The sequence below is a fragment of the Nicotiana tabacum genome, chromosome 8 (genome assembly GCF_000715075.1).
Source record: "Nicotiana tabacum cultivar K326 chromosome 8, ASM71507v2, whole genome shotgun sequence".
Taxonomy (NCBI): domain Eukaryota; kingdom Viridiplantae; phylum Streptophyta; class Magnoliopsida; order Solanales; family Solanaceae; genus Nicotiana; species Nicotiana tabacum.
The window spans coordinates 66,122,416-66,137,571 of NC_134087.1; the positions used below are offsets into that span (position 1 = coordinate 66,122,416).

Consider the following 15,156-nt stretch of genomic DNA (forward strand, 5'->3'; position numbering starts at 1 on the left):
GAACCTCGACGACACAGTCCAAAGTGGGCCTTGCCGCACTGATCACAATGTGGTGTTGGGGGTCTCATCTGACTAGTATCCCTGTGATGTTGCGAGCCAGATGCCCACGAACTCTGACCTGGACCAGAATAGGATCGATCATATCGAGGCCTCTGAAACTGTGGAGGAGCACTAGCTACAGGTGGCGCCGAACTCCTCGAAAACTGTGGCCTGATGCGGCCTCTAAAGTCATCAGAATACCCTACAAATCTCGCCCTCTTATGCTGGCCTCTATCCTGCTCCGTAACTGTCCTCTGCTGGCGCTTACGATCCTCTAGGGTCTGGGCATAAGCTTGAATACAGGAAATATCCATGCCCTCCACCAAGGAGGCTGTCGTACACTCATTTATTAGATGTGGTCCCAACCCATTCACGAACATATGCACCCTATCACTCATCTCGGCCACCATATGGGGAGCATACCTTGCCAAAGAATCAAACTGCATACTGTACTCTCGCACACTCATATTACCTTGTCTAAGGTTCAAGAACTTATCAGCTCTAGCTCGTCGTATCTCAACTGGCAAGTAGTGACGAAGAAAGGCCTCAGAAAATTCCTTCCACACAGCTGGAGGAGGGTTCGGACCCCTGGATCTCTCCCAACTATCATACCAGAGAACTGCTAAATCCCGTAGCCGATAAGAAGCCAACTCTACTGCCTCTGTATCACTAACATGCATAACCCAAAGTGTACGATGAACCCGGTCAATAAAAGTCTGTGGGTCCTCCTTGGGGTCTGATCCGGTAAACACTGGAGGGTCTAAATTAATAAAATCACGAACTCTTGTACTAACTGGTTACTCAGCAGCACCTGTATTCTGCCTCTGAGCCTGAGCAGCTACCAAGCTAGTCAATAACTGCAAAGCACTCTGCATATCCTGGTCTGGAGTACCAGACGGAGGAACTGGAGGCGCTGGGTGCCTTCTAACATCCTCTGGAGGAGATGGAGTAGATGAGGTATGAGAGGGCATCTCACTTTGAGCCTCACTTTGTCCTGCTCTGACTTGGGGCACCTGACTGGTACCCTCTCCCGCTGCTGTATCAAGCCGTCTACTAATCGTTTGCTTCCTAGTCGAAGGCATCACTGAAAAAAAACAAGGTGAATATTAGAGACAAACACTTACGACTCAACTCTACGCACGATCTAGATTCAGGACGAAGGTAAAAACCCTAGATGTCATGTAGCCTCCTGATTATAAATGTGGCGCGCTACACATCCATAATCAAGACTCTACTAGACACGGCTCATAGACAACCCCTAGGACAGACTTGCTCTGATACCAAGTTTGTCACGACCAAAACTGAAGGGCCATGACTAGCACCCGACCACACTTGCCGAGAACCAACGTACATTTCATCTAACCTTCATTATTATCTTTTAAGGCTAAAGAGATCAATATAAATGGTAGACCTAGATCATGGACAACCAGCAATAAAATATGACGACATGAACATACATAGCAGGGGATGACCAGACAATCAAGAAACTACATATAAGGTATGAGCTACCACGCTACTATGAAAGACTATACAACAAAAACTAGCCGACAAGGCATACCAAACTATACATGAGCCGACACCTGTCTATGAGCCTCTAAAAGAACATAAGTGTTGCAACATAGCCGGAACAGGGCCTCGACATACCCATAATGTCTATAACAAAAATTGCATACCAAGACCAAGGCAAGTCCGGAGAAGGGATCTCGCCAATCACCGCTGAACTGGACAGTCTACTGTGGTGGGGGAGCTGCACCTGCCTGTCTATCAGGACCTGCAGCACGACATGCAGCGTCCACAAATAAAATGACGTCAGTACGAATAAAGTACTGAGTATGTAAGGCAAGGAACCATAAATGCGATCAGTAATGTAAGCAAGGATAGAGAATATACAACCTGTAACATCTTAGTACCTCTGAGGGCTACTTACATGAAATGCATGATACATATGTATAAATACATAAACCTTTAAAGCATTCGCCTCTGTGGGCATCATCATCATCATATCGTACCCGGCCATAATAGGCTCGGTAGAATCGTACCCGGCCACGTGGAGCTCGGTAAAACCCAACTGATCAGTGGTTGCACAATAGGTGCCGTACCCGGCCAACTATAGCGTGGCTCGGTAGAGTAAAATAGATACATATATATAATGCATGCTCGACTCATGGAATCACATTCTAAACCTTTCGGAGTGACGTAAGGTCGGTATCCTCTATACACGTTATTAGGACTAACTCTTCACTATGAACCTTATAATATTTAGGAAGTACGAACAACATTGATAACATAAGAATAAGAGAAGTAACATTAACATCAATCGTTCCATAAGAGGGAAAACAATGTAAGTACTGCTAGCTTCTAAGAGTAGAGTATCTTGGAAGCTCGTTCATTACATTATGTACAATCGGAGTCGTGCAAAAGAAGGAAAGGGATAGCCTCACATACCTTGTATATACTGCCCCAATCTCAAGCTATGCAATTGTCAAAACTCCTTAGTCTACAATAAGAGAAACGATACTATCGTTATCATTTAAGCGTCATAACTATTATGTATCGACCACAACCTATTTTACGATGAAACGGACATCACCTACCCTATATATATGACCTCACACCATTCAAAACAGTCACCAAACAGCCCAAACAACATCAATAATAAACATATTGAGCCTCCCAAAATAGTCCACACATAGCCTAATCACTCCATACATACGACGACCATCGTAGTCGTGTCAAACAACCTGGAAATGTTACGAATAACTATCAGCCCATAACCCTAAATATATATGGTGTTTCTCCACACCCTTCCTCCTCCAAAACTCCACAAGATAGTAGTAAAATACGCAGCCCAACAACAACGCAAAACAGTCCACAAAACAATAACATTACTTCCAAGCCTTTCGATATATATTTCACAAGTTCTAGCTTCAATGGCTTAGCTGCAACTTGGATAATCTTAAATACATATAGAGTAAGAGGTTCCTTACCTTTATACATAAATAACAACTCCAATTTGACCTTAAATTTCCATGAAATATCCCTCCAATGCTGCCACGACAACAAAAAAGCGAAACTAGCGATCAATTAGTGTTTTTCGGCACTAGAATCACTTTAGAAGGCTTGAAATCACCTAGGATTGATATTAAGAACATGAGGGAGTATTTACAGAACATAAACCCTTTAAAACAACCTCCCACACGAGCTGAAACGACACAAAAATGAGCAACAACAAGAAGAACAAGAGACTTACTAGCGCCACGGAATTCCCGACACTTGATTTGTGTTGTTTGCCCTTTTTTGGGTCTTGAATCTTGAGAGAACCTTGAGAGGATGTTCCTAGGGTTCTAAGGTCTGAAAATAGTGAAAAGAAATGACTTAAAACGGGTTGTAGTCATCCTATATAGGTCCAAATATCTTAAACCGACTTAGTGGGCCCCATAGAGAGGTGCTTGGCGCAGTCTCGCAAAAACGCGAATATCTCTCTACTCCGAGATCGTATCGATGAACGGTTTAATGCGTTGGAAACTAGACTCATAGATCTTTAATTTGGTGGGTAGATCACCCCGTAATTCCTTGTAAATTATGAGAAAGGATTAGAAACATTTGACCTAATGTTTAAGTAAAATTATGAACCTAAGTTGCGACAACTTTTGTCGACTTTTGTTTCATAACTCGTTTGACTTCAAGACTTATGATACGGATATTATATGATTAAAATAACTTAATAAATGACCTCTTGAGTGTATTAAGCACCGCTAGATTTCCTGAAAATACGAGTTACAACATCCTTGATTCGTTTAACTTCTAATACTGGTTAATCACCCTTATACACTCTTGTATCACTTAAGACCAATAGGATTGACTTCTTATCATCTAAAAGATAATTCCTTCTTGGATTTATGTTAACTAATATATGGCATGAACTAACACATGTGGATATGGGTTGTAACACCTTCCTTGTACAACTTGTTAATTCTTTTCTCTCCAATATGACCAAGCCTACAATGCCAAAGGTATGCATGATTTACTTGATCATCTCTTTTCCTCTTAAGACTTGAAACATGCATAATCGAATTAGCATTCACATTAGGTAAGACATAAACGTCATGTTGGAGATAGCCGTTCACATATAAATTATCACTATAATAAATAGAGCAAATTCCATTGCCTATATTAATGCGAAAACCACGTTTGTCTAACATAGAAGATGAAATTATGTTCGAAACAAATTTAGGGACGTAATAACAATCATCCAACATAAGTACTTTGCTCGTAGGCATTATTAAAGAAATTGATCCTACAGCTACGACCACAACTTTTGCACCATTTCCAACTTGTAGATTAACTTCTCCTTTATTTAGCCTCCTACTTACCTTGAACCCTTGCAACATATTACAGATGTTATAACCACTTGCCAGTATCTAATACCCACAGTGAAGAATTAGTAGTAGCTAAAGAAACCTTGAAAACATTTTTCATTAATGTCTCACCTTGTTTCTTGTCCTTTAGTATTGCAAGATACTCCTTGCAGTTTCTCTTCCAATGCTATTTCTTCTTACAGTGAAAATATTCAGCATCATATACTGGTTACAAGATCAAATCTTCAGAAAGCTCTTTACCAAGCTTGTACCCCAACTTCTCATGTTCTTCAGTAAGAACGGTCATATGATTGACAAGAGGTCCAACTGGAGAGTTTTCAATGTCCAACTGTGTATCAATCATCTTCTTAAGATATTCAATGATTGCAGTTGGATCCATATTCTGATGTTTTCTCTGGAGTTCAGAACTCATAGAAGCGAGAATGATGTGTTTAATAGCAAGGCATTCTTCCATGTATTTCTGATAAACCTTGGTGCCTTGAACATCATTCTCTGGTGGGATTATCTTTGCAGGATTATCGATCACATCAATAAGCTTTTCATTCATGAGAATAATTCTCAAATTTCTATACCAGTCATCAAAGTTTGGTCCTACCAATTTGTTGGTCTCAAGTATTTCACACAGTGATATAACAGACATACTGAGAAACCTAACATATAGAAAAGAAAAGGCAATAATATAAGAACATATTTGCATATATCATAAAGACATGGAATTTTATCTAAATGATATTTTCACTAATTATTTTAAACCATTTACCCTCATTATAGTTTACGAAATCTTTATTTCTGTTAGTGTAGTAACATAATCCTTTAATAATATGTATGAGCCCCTTGGAAGTCAAGTCGTTTCTCACATATATTTTAAAGGTAGGTACTCTTACCAATTGTATCCCTATATCATTTTCTTAAATAGCTCTATGTCAAATAGTCCCCTGGTAGTCAGGTCGATCCTATTGGCATAGTTGAGTTCAACCATCATGATAGCAAAGAACTTATTAAATTTTATACTCCCCCGGGTAGTCCAGGCGTCTAGTTGTAAAATTGAATAATTCTTTCAATCCATACATCTAATTCAATAAATAATTTTAACATATTCTCGAACTATAAGTCTCCTGGTAATCAGGCCGCTCCTTATAAACAAGAAATAAGTAAAATTAATTACCTTGATGGATAGCTCTAAAATAAAATATCTTATATTTTATTATTTAAGAACTCAAATTTTAGTTAGAGAAAATTGTTACTAAAATAATTTTTAATAACATGAAGATCAAATCTTTTATAGCATGTGAATTTAGTTCAAGTTGTCTACATGCTTAGTCCTAAATTGATTTACATCACATGTAATAACTAATTCAAAATTATATAATAAACAAGCACGTGACTTAAAACAAAATTCAACAACCTCTAACATGTTTATCTTATATATCACATAAAAAGAATTCATGCTAGAATATTATTATTAATTAACATCTCATGAACTAATAACAATTGAAAATAACAATAGAATCATGTAACCTATTATAGATTCCCGTTGTATCTAATACAAAATTTTAAATTCAAGTTATGAACTATCTCAATAGTTCAAACGTTTTAACTATTGCACAAGACACATGTATTATGGTTTGAACTCTTCAAATATAATATAAAAATATTTCGTAAATAAATTTTACACACAATAAACCACTGCTCTGATACCACTGAAGGATTGCGTATAGGTGTTCGTAACACGCAGCGGAAGACAATAACAATCCTAGGCAGATCTTTTTATGTTTAAAATTTATTTACATGTCAATAGATCAGATCTAAGACGTACCTGGTGAAGAAAGTCTCGTTTCAAAATTTCTTCGATAGTGCGAAGACTCTATACGTATCCACACCGAGACTGATCCTTGCTATCAACTCTTTGATCAATGAAACCCGCGAACAAATTGAACGAAATATTGTGTTGAAATTTTTCACAAAAATCTCAACTCAATGTTAGAAGAACAAGAAACACTTTTCTTGCAATTGTATTTTCTCTCTTGGCTTTGTATTGCACTCTCACTTTCACAAAGTGAGTTTTCTTCTCAAGAAAAAAAATTGTGCAAATTTTTGTTCCATCACCCTTTATATAGCATCACCTATAAACCCTTTTCCTATTTGATTGAGGTAATAATTTATTTAGGGTAAAAATTTATTCCAAAATAAATCACAATCGAATTGTATGGAAATTCGAAAATCACGTTTTAACTAAACGTGACTGCCGAACCAATCCAACTTAATGTTGGAGTTGGTTGGATTCAATTCAAACGTCCTTTTATGGACTTTTCCTATCCAATTCCAAATTGGTAAATTAATTAATATTAATTATATATATATCACATATATATTTCAACCAAGAGATAATTTAATTTTCTACTCCAAATAGAAAACTTCAATTTCTTCACAATATTAATTATTTCCTCTGTGCTAGCAAAGAATATAATAATATTTCATTTGGACTAATAATTTAAATTTATTTAACTAATTAAATTCTTTAATTTAATTAACAAATAATAAAGTAACTAATCCTTTAGCAAAGATCAGAACACTCGTTAGTGTGAGACCCCATAGGTTCAATACTAAACCGGTAGTAAATTGATCACATCAATATACTAATCAAGGGTGGCGTCTAGCAACACTCCTTAACGACCGGATAGAATGAAGTATACAATTTACTCTCACGAACCAGTAGAAGAATAATGTAGTAAAATCCTCCTGTCCTTATAGCTCTGGATCACCCTAGGATATGGTTCAACTGTCAAATCCTAATAAGCGACCAACTATGTGTTCATGTCAGATATAATCGACTATTGAATGACCTAAGAAACTCATTTTTTCTTTCATTCAATTGCCCTGGCCAAGGTCTTAGTTTGGTCATTTATAATTCATGACAACATGGAGCTTAAACTCATTACCAAGAGTTGACAGATTCCATCTTGATCAATCACGAATTCTACAAGTATTTAATCGTACCCAATATCCTTTCAACTATCGCCCTGGGGCCATAGGTGTCTGGTATCAAATCACAATAAATAACTTGTCAATTACTATGACGATCTCAGGTCAAAGGAAACTCTTACATCACATTCTTCAAGAGAATATCCTATTGACAGTTTATGGTAATTCTAACCATTAGGAATTATCCAATGAGTCGGTTCAATGATCATATCTCTATATGCATCATCTATCTATGTGATTTAATTAATGAGATCAACTAATCTTTATCCAATAAAGACGATCACATAAATATTGATCTAACCGGATTACTAATGTCCAAATTAATAATCCTACGATCAAGAACAAATTTAGATTAAATTGTAAGAGACTTTGCTCTCATTATCATGATCTCTATCACGATGACAAATCTCAAAATTTAATCAAGGACCTTATCAAATTAATCAAATAATTAATAATAACTATGATATATAAAAGAATATCAAATGCCACATATTTTTATATCAAATAACATTCACAAAAATATGTTCAAATCATCAAATATGAGATTGGATTTAGGACATATCTACTATATCCCTAACAAATAGATCATATTTTTGCTACAAGTGGATGAGTGAATAAAGGACGAGGAGAGGTGGGTGTTGATGGGAGGAGAGGAAACAATGCATTAGATTCTTGAAGTAACTCTTCTATATGCTGTTAACTAGTATTGAAATAGAGAGTTCAAATTCAACTGACCAGGACGCATTCATTGCTCTAAAGACACAACCATCGAATTTTCTTGATCAAGTACTTCTTGAAATAGTAAGTTTTATATACCATTGACCTATTAATATGTAGTTAATTATTGACACTGTAGTGATCCTATGAATCTTAAATTAATTACAACAATCTTCGGTGCTTATTATTTATCTGCTTATATAGTCTTAAGAGTCTTTGTCTAAAATACCCGTTTTTTTTTCTTTCTTTAAATATCACTTAATTAACACCACAATAATTAGAGCAACTTGTTAACATCAATATTCAGTTTGTCAAGATAACTAACATTGTATAATACTTGGACCGGAAGAGTATATTATAGGGTTGCTAGTTGCATGTGCTCCTAATCATCCTCCACAGTCCACACATACAAAATTCAAATTCAATTAAAGCCGTGGAGTCCATCCCTTACATGTACGAGTAATATTTAATTTTAAGGGAAATGGAGTAAATAAACAAAGATTAAATAATTGGCCGAGAAGGAGAACCCCCATCAACATGCACATGGCCTTGTTCCCTCAAAACGTAAACTTCATAATAATAATAATAGTGATAATTCGATAAAATAAACATTGATTATACATAAATAAATTAAAATAATTAAGATACATGATGCGGAAAATCTGGTTACTGGAAAAAATGTTATTTAAAAATGAAGGAATAAAACACTCAATCACTATAACAGCGAGGACAAGAACAACCACCCAAAGAGGAGAAAGAAAATGGAAAGAAATTGAGGGACAATTATTAAACAAGCCCCATTAGTAATAAACAAACCAGACATTAGGGTTTTCAGTTTATTGCTGCTTCTTTTCCACTACAAATTTCCAAAGATCATTTCTTGAATTATCTACGTATACCATCAAATAAAAATACAGACACATGGACATCTTCCTCCTCAACTAAACTGCTTCATCAACATTTTCAAGTCTCCATAAATTGCCGAACTATTGCTCAGTTCCTGCTCTTGCATTTCTCCATGGCTCTTGGTGCTGAAATTAAAAAATTAATAATTAGAACAATTGGGAAAAACTTCACTCTGATCTCAAATATTAGTCATTTTGGTAAACTTAATTTGTCTAAAAATATTTAACGTTTTATAAAAGCAAAAATGGGAGCCCGGCCCTCATTCACGCAGGGTGAAGGGAAGGATCGCACCCCAAGGGATGTGATATAACCCTGATGCAAGCATTAGTGGCTGATTCCACAGCTCGAATCCGCAATTTATAGATCACACGAAAATAACTTCACTATTAGTAAAAGGCTCCCCTTCGTTTTATAAAAGGTAGATGTCATTTATAACACATTTTTTAAAATCTTACCTTTGTTGTTTCAATTAGTGGAGTATCAACTATCAAGTATGAGATGTTTAAGGAAAGATAAAAGATATAGTTTCGACAGATACTGTTATGATTAATACTATAATTCTTTTTAAAAATTATATAAAACATCTTAAAAGACAGATAATAGGAAATTTGTTGAAACTTAGAAAGGAAGGAAAACCCATACCAAGTCCAATAGCTTCGGATCCTTTCATTATGCGCAAACGCTTGCATGAATCAACAAACATCCTGAATAAAATCATATGTGTACAGAAATTCGATTAATTTCCCATTTGAATATGGTTAACAATTCATTAGTAAGTTATAATTAAGGAGAAAAACAATTTTTTTTTTTAAAAAACATACTGCCAAGGTACATCTCCCACGAGCATCCAGTCCCCATCCTTATCTTCATAGGTAGGTACATAGTCAGAACTGTTGAGGAGATCCATCAGTTTCCTCTCATTCATAAAATCTATCATTCCTTGGGCCCCATAATTACCTGTTCCATCAATATGCATCCCATAATTATTTACTAGTGGAATTTAAATAACTTTATAAAATATCACACACTATCATCGATGCACTATTTATGTATTAAAAAGCTAGGCTGTACTATATGCACCCATATGATCATTGATATACTAAGATCTAACCTTTTTCCTTCAATATTTTCAAGATTCTCTTCTGAAAACGCATAAAACACTTATTACTTTAGTTTAGCAATTAATTAGTGGATATCAAGAGAGAAGTTGCTAGATTAATTTCTCTGTTACTTATCCTCAGATATGACATTTTCTTGAAAAACTTTACATGCATTAGATCTTTAAATGAGATGTTCCAAAAAAAGGCATATCATATTAATCCCTCCATCCATTCCATAAGAAAATTTCATTTCTTAATTAAGATTAATCCTACCATGTTTGGTAGAAAAGAACTCCAGTTTCCTTTGTCGATGCAATTATGAGAATTAATAATTCTTGAAAGAGTTCAATTTCTATATTGTAAAAGACTTTCTACACTATTAAGACACCTAAAAGATAACTAAAGGAAATTATTTCATAATAAGTGTGATTAATTAATAATTACTACTTGCTAACAACAACAACATAATACCCAATGCAGACCCACAAGTGGGGTCTGGGGAGGGCAGAGAGTACGCAGACCTTACCCCTACCTACAAGAAGGCAGATAGGTTGTTTCTGGTAGGCCCTCGGCTCAGAAAAGATAAATGAAAGGTGCAATAACAAGCAAACCAATTTTGACAACCGAAGCGAAAATGCAAATAGAAAACCGAAACAAAAGCAGTAACAAGCTAGTAAAAATAATTACTTGCTAGGGCATGTTAAAATATTAACTTAGCTTGTTGAAAATATAGAAAATTGAGGAAGTTACCCATAGTAAAGGAGCTAAACATGTTGGCCAAAGCATCAGAGAGTTGTTGGTAGCTTTTGTACATCTTCAAGTCTACCTTTCGAAGGTAAGGTGCACCATCCATGGACACCTTCACAAATGCTGCACTGCTGCATATTCCTCCCTTTGAATTCTCACTTTCTTCACAAATGCTGCCGCCTTTTTGTGCCATTATGTTCTTCCTGTATGATCTCACTGGTGGCCATCCCACCACTTGTGTCCTGCAATTTTCACAAACATATATATATTTAAGAAACTGAAAAATTACGTCAACTTCTATATATGTACTGATAGTGTAAAAGGGAAGAAAAAGAAGAGACTTAATTATTACTTAGCTGGTGGCTTGGCTGAGTCCTTGTTGCAAGTTTCCTTAGAAGGATTCTTTATTTTCTCCTTACTCAGATCCAAATTGGATTGAAGGTTGAGTTTCAGATCAACAGTCTCAGAAAATCCTCTTTTTTTAGTGATGGAGTCAATATTATTGTGATCAGCAGGATGAGCTGCTCTTAATTCTCCACCGCCACCAGGCAGCCCCAAACATAGCTCAGTTTCCTTGAGATTCAAGTCCATTTTCCGGCCAATTACTTCCATCAAATAACATAACCTCTTCTTTCTTGATTATATATAATGGCTATCTTCTATGCAAAATGATTAAATTGAAGAGAGAGATAGATACACTCACACAAAGGTATATAATGTAGTTCTAACAAATAAGGGGAGCATCTATATGGATTTATGTGCATATATACCCATTATTCAATTTTTCTATGACATTACAATCGTATGGCATGGTGACACGTGCACATATTTGGTATGTTGATTTTCTTGGGATCAGAGGGTGTATTTTTCTTTACAAGATTAGAGGGCATATAGTAACTATAATTATATACCATTCCTTCATTTTAGTCTAATTAAAGGTTTTGGGTTAGACATTTAAATTAAATAGGATGGGTGTCCTTTAATACTAATGAAGTAAGTGGACATTTAATTTTGAATACATAGTGATTAAACTAGAACACTACAACAAAAAAGTCTTTAGTGGCACTAAAGTTTTTACCGGCAATTAAATATTGGTCATTAAATCCAACGTCGGCAAAGGCTTTACCGGCCATTTCACCGGGTGTCGGTAAAGACCCCATTTATTGCCGCTAAAGGTCTCTGAGTATTAGCAGCAGTTAAAAACGACCACAAAAAGTCTTTAAAAAATGTCCAGGGAATACATTTGGCGGCCTTTTGTTATTTCAATAAAGAGCAACTATATTGCCAGTAAAAATGATTGTTGGCAATTTTTCATCGCCACTAAAAATTACGAAAGAATTTACAATTTTCATGCCCATTGTATTTATTTGCACTCAATAATAATAATAATAATAAATAATCCTAAAACACACATAATACATTTCATTAAATCTAAACAAGCAAAACAAGTACTAATTCATAATTTAAATAGAGTCAAATACATTAAAAAAGTGTAAATTATTGAATACAATTGATGGTGTCATCTTGCGTCTTATCAAATAGCTATAATATACTAGACAATAGACTTAAATTTTTTCTAACTCTTTATCATAATGAGGTCTTCCACATGCCAAATATTTTGAACATCTCCATGTCAAATGCTCAAATTTGAATGTACAACCTTTCATCCTAATCTTTTGCTCATCACATCTTTTATCACCAAGATCAATGATAATTGTATCCTTTCTCCTCTTTCCCTGGACCCATCACATGCTTCATAAGCAAGGGAAATTGTATTCTCTTCTTTCCCTAGATCAACGACATAATAGAATACAAATTTTAAGTCAACTGAATTGCCGGTAAAGAAATATACATAGAAATGTGAGTGTCTAAACTTCATGCCAACTAATTGTTAGATTACATAACCACAATAAAAGCAAACTGGTAGCAAAAAAAATAGTATGAGAAAACTATAAACATATTTACAAATCCTGGTCTTTTCTGCTTCAAAAGTTAGAAAATTTCCAAAAATAATACATATACCATATTTTAGATGTCTGATATACATTATATTATGTAATCATATCATGGATTTATTGAGAGCTTAAAGAGATCTAGTTGTTGGAACCAAACAAACTAGAAACTTGATGATCCGTGATACACAAGAAAACAACTCAATCCCAATTCTATGAGGACAAGTTAAGTTGTCCAACTCTGATTGAGCAATCAAACCAAATAACTAATGTAAAACATCAGAACAAATTTGAAGCTAAACACAGAAGAATCTAATGCATTAGTCCAAAAAGAAAGTACACGTACGGTAAAAATAGTTTTGGAGATATGGAGACTACAGAGCTAAACAAGATCCATCTACCAACATCGCATGAATACGGATTGCATATTTGAAATGAGTCTTATCGGAGGATTTTCAAGTAATTTTTTTTACTAATCTTAGTTTGCAGCATATTGCTGAAGTACATCCTATATGTGCTTGAACTTATACCTAAACAATGTAACTAAAGCCAATAGTTAGATATGTTTGTCAAACCCTCCTTAACATATGATGCTCGCAAATCAAAATAGTGTAAGTGGCCCACTGACGTTTTAAATATATACTTACTTGCGTAACTACTTAGAATCACATAATGTGAATTTCTTTCATTATGACTTTCATCTAATATAATATTCTTACAAATCAAGTACGAGCCAACTTATTTTTATAACCGGAAGAAAAACATGTCTTGAACTTGAAATATAGTAGAAAACAGACTAGCAAATAGTCTAGACTGTTATTAGTTATAAATAAGATAATTGATGATTTTTCTTCTTTGCCTTCTAATGATGGGAATATGAATACTATAACGAGACCACTAAAAGTGAGCTTCTCTAAGATCTTTATACCATAAAGCTAAGTAGCTTAAAGTAAATTACATTAGAAAATTCTTTTAGACGTATCTTTATCAAAGTGCTCTCAACAAAATTGAGCAGAAAAAAGAGCTTTACCTGCAACTTTTTGGCATTACACATACAAGACCTCCACCTCGATGAATAGCCATCTAAATATGCTAGATCACCACCAGTTCCGATCTGTGACACCTTCAATAGAGTACTTCTTTTAGGTCAAGAAGATCCAAGTACAATAGCTACAGTCCTAACTGTAACCTCTCAGTCTTTTTAAAGTACCAAGCAAAACAGAAACTAAAGAGCATATATGAGAGTAGAAATGAAAGTTTTAAGCAATCATAAAGCTCACTGATATTTTAATGGGTTTTTGATGTACTTAATAATTTTTATTAAAGCTATGCACATTTGAAAAATTAATCTATAAGCACAGAAAGGAATAAGGCCAAACCTAAATAAGACTTGCATTAGAAATTAGCAAATCCGATGTCTAAACGTGATTAACTATCTGATCATCTCTTCACATTCTTTATTATATAAATTACTCCTTCAGCAGCTTTAAGTCTCGGACATCATTTGTTAGTAACACCAATCTCTACGAAGTCTCTTATGTTATATTTCAGTTATATGCCCAATACTACCTCCTCTAAAATTAATATTCAGAACATTTGATCGTAGATGACAAAGAGCGTTCTAAGATTAAATTAGTAGCTATCACAGGAATTCAAGCAGTAAAAATGAAAGGTTAATTGAATTACAGTAACAATTACCCATATCTCAAATGCACCAGAGGGGTTGCCTTCCAACTCCATGTCAGATCCCACGACCATATTCAGATGCAGTTAACTGGGATATATTGCACCAAAATTTGCAATAATTTTTTTGCATTTATATACATATGGGAGCAAACTAAAAGCTAATACGGCGATATAGAAAAGAGATCAAAGACGTAGACAAACACTTTTGGTTGACTTTTAACTATAATACATAATACATATAGATTTTCATTGCTTCTATAGTTATACATCGGATCATCCGGATCCATAGAAATGAATAAAATAAAATAGCTAGGCTGACTTTTGGTTAGTAAGAGCGATTAGGAAACCACAACACATTTTATTTTAGATTCCTTCAGACTATCAAAGATTATAGAAAAAACAAATCTGTGAAGTGCCAAACATTCCAAATAAAAAAAGAAAACTGACTATTTGAAGAATATGCACATAAATACATTAAGAAAAATTAATTTTCATAAAAGTACTGATATCGAGTTAACATGATGAAGATTTACAACTTACAGGATAATCGAAAAGGATACTAGAAGTAAAGTCAAACTGAGGAAGGAGAGCAATAGGATTTTTTTTCAACTCCAGCCGCCCCTTTGGCAAGGACCACATAGTTTCTCC

The 15,156-nt window shown here is 34.8% G+C and overlaps 1 protein-coding gene across 1 annotated transcript; it reads right to left on the reverse strand.

The window, feature by feature from the left end:
- Positions 1 to 8,889: 8,889 nt before the first annotated feature.
- LOC107764405 (auxin-responsive protein IAA14) lies at positions 8,890 to 11,614 on the reverse strand. Its single transcript, XM_016582969.2, has 5 exons — positions 11,223 to 11,614; positions 10,874 to 11,112; positions 9,845 to 9,980; positions 9,666 to 9,727; positions 8,890 to 9,148 (listed from the first exon to the last, which is right to left on the reverse strand). Exons 1-5 carry the CDS (start codon positions 11,480 to 11,482, stop codon positions 9,111 to 9,113), a joined length of 735 nt encoding a protein of 244 aa, XP_016438455.1. The 5' UTR covers positions 11,483 to 11,614; the 3' UTR covers positions 8,890 to 9,110.
- Positions 11,615 to 15,156: the final 3,542 nt, after the last annotated feature.

Bases quoted from the DNA above. Each gene is read 5' to 3' on its own strand.
- LOC107764405 (XM_016582969.2), bottom strand. From the start codon at position 11,482: ATGGAAGTAATTGGCCGGAAAATGGACTTGAATCTCAAGGAAACTGAG. The intron at 9,981-10,873 runs GTAACTTCCTCA...TTGATGGAACAG, and splicing joins GTTTAGCTCCTTTACTATGG to GTAATTATGGGGCCCAAGGA. The intron at 9,149-9,665 runs GTATGGGTTTTC...TTTTAATTTCAG, and splicing joins ATCCGAAGCTATTGGACTTG to CACCAAGAGCCATGGAGAAA.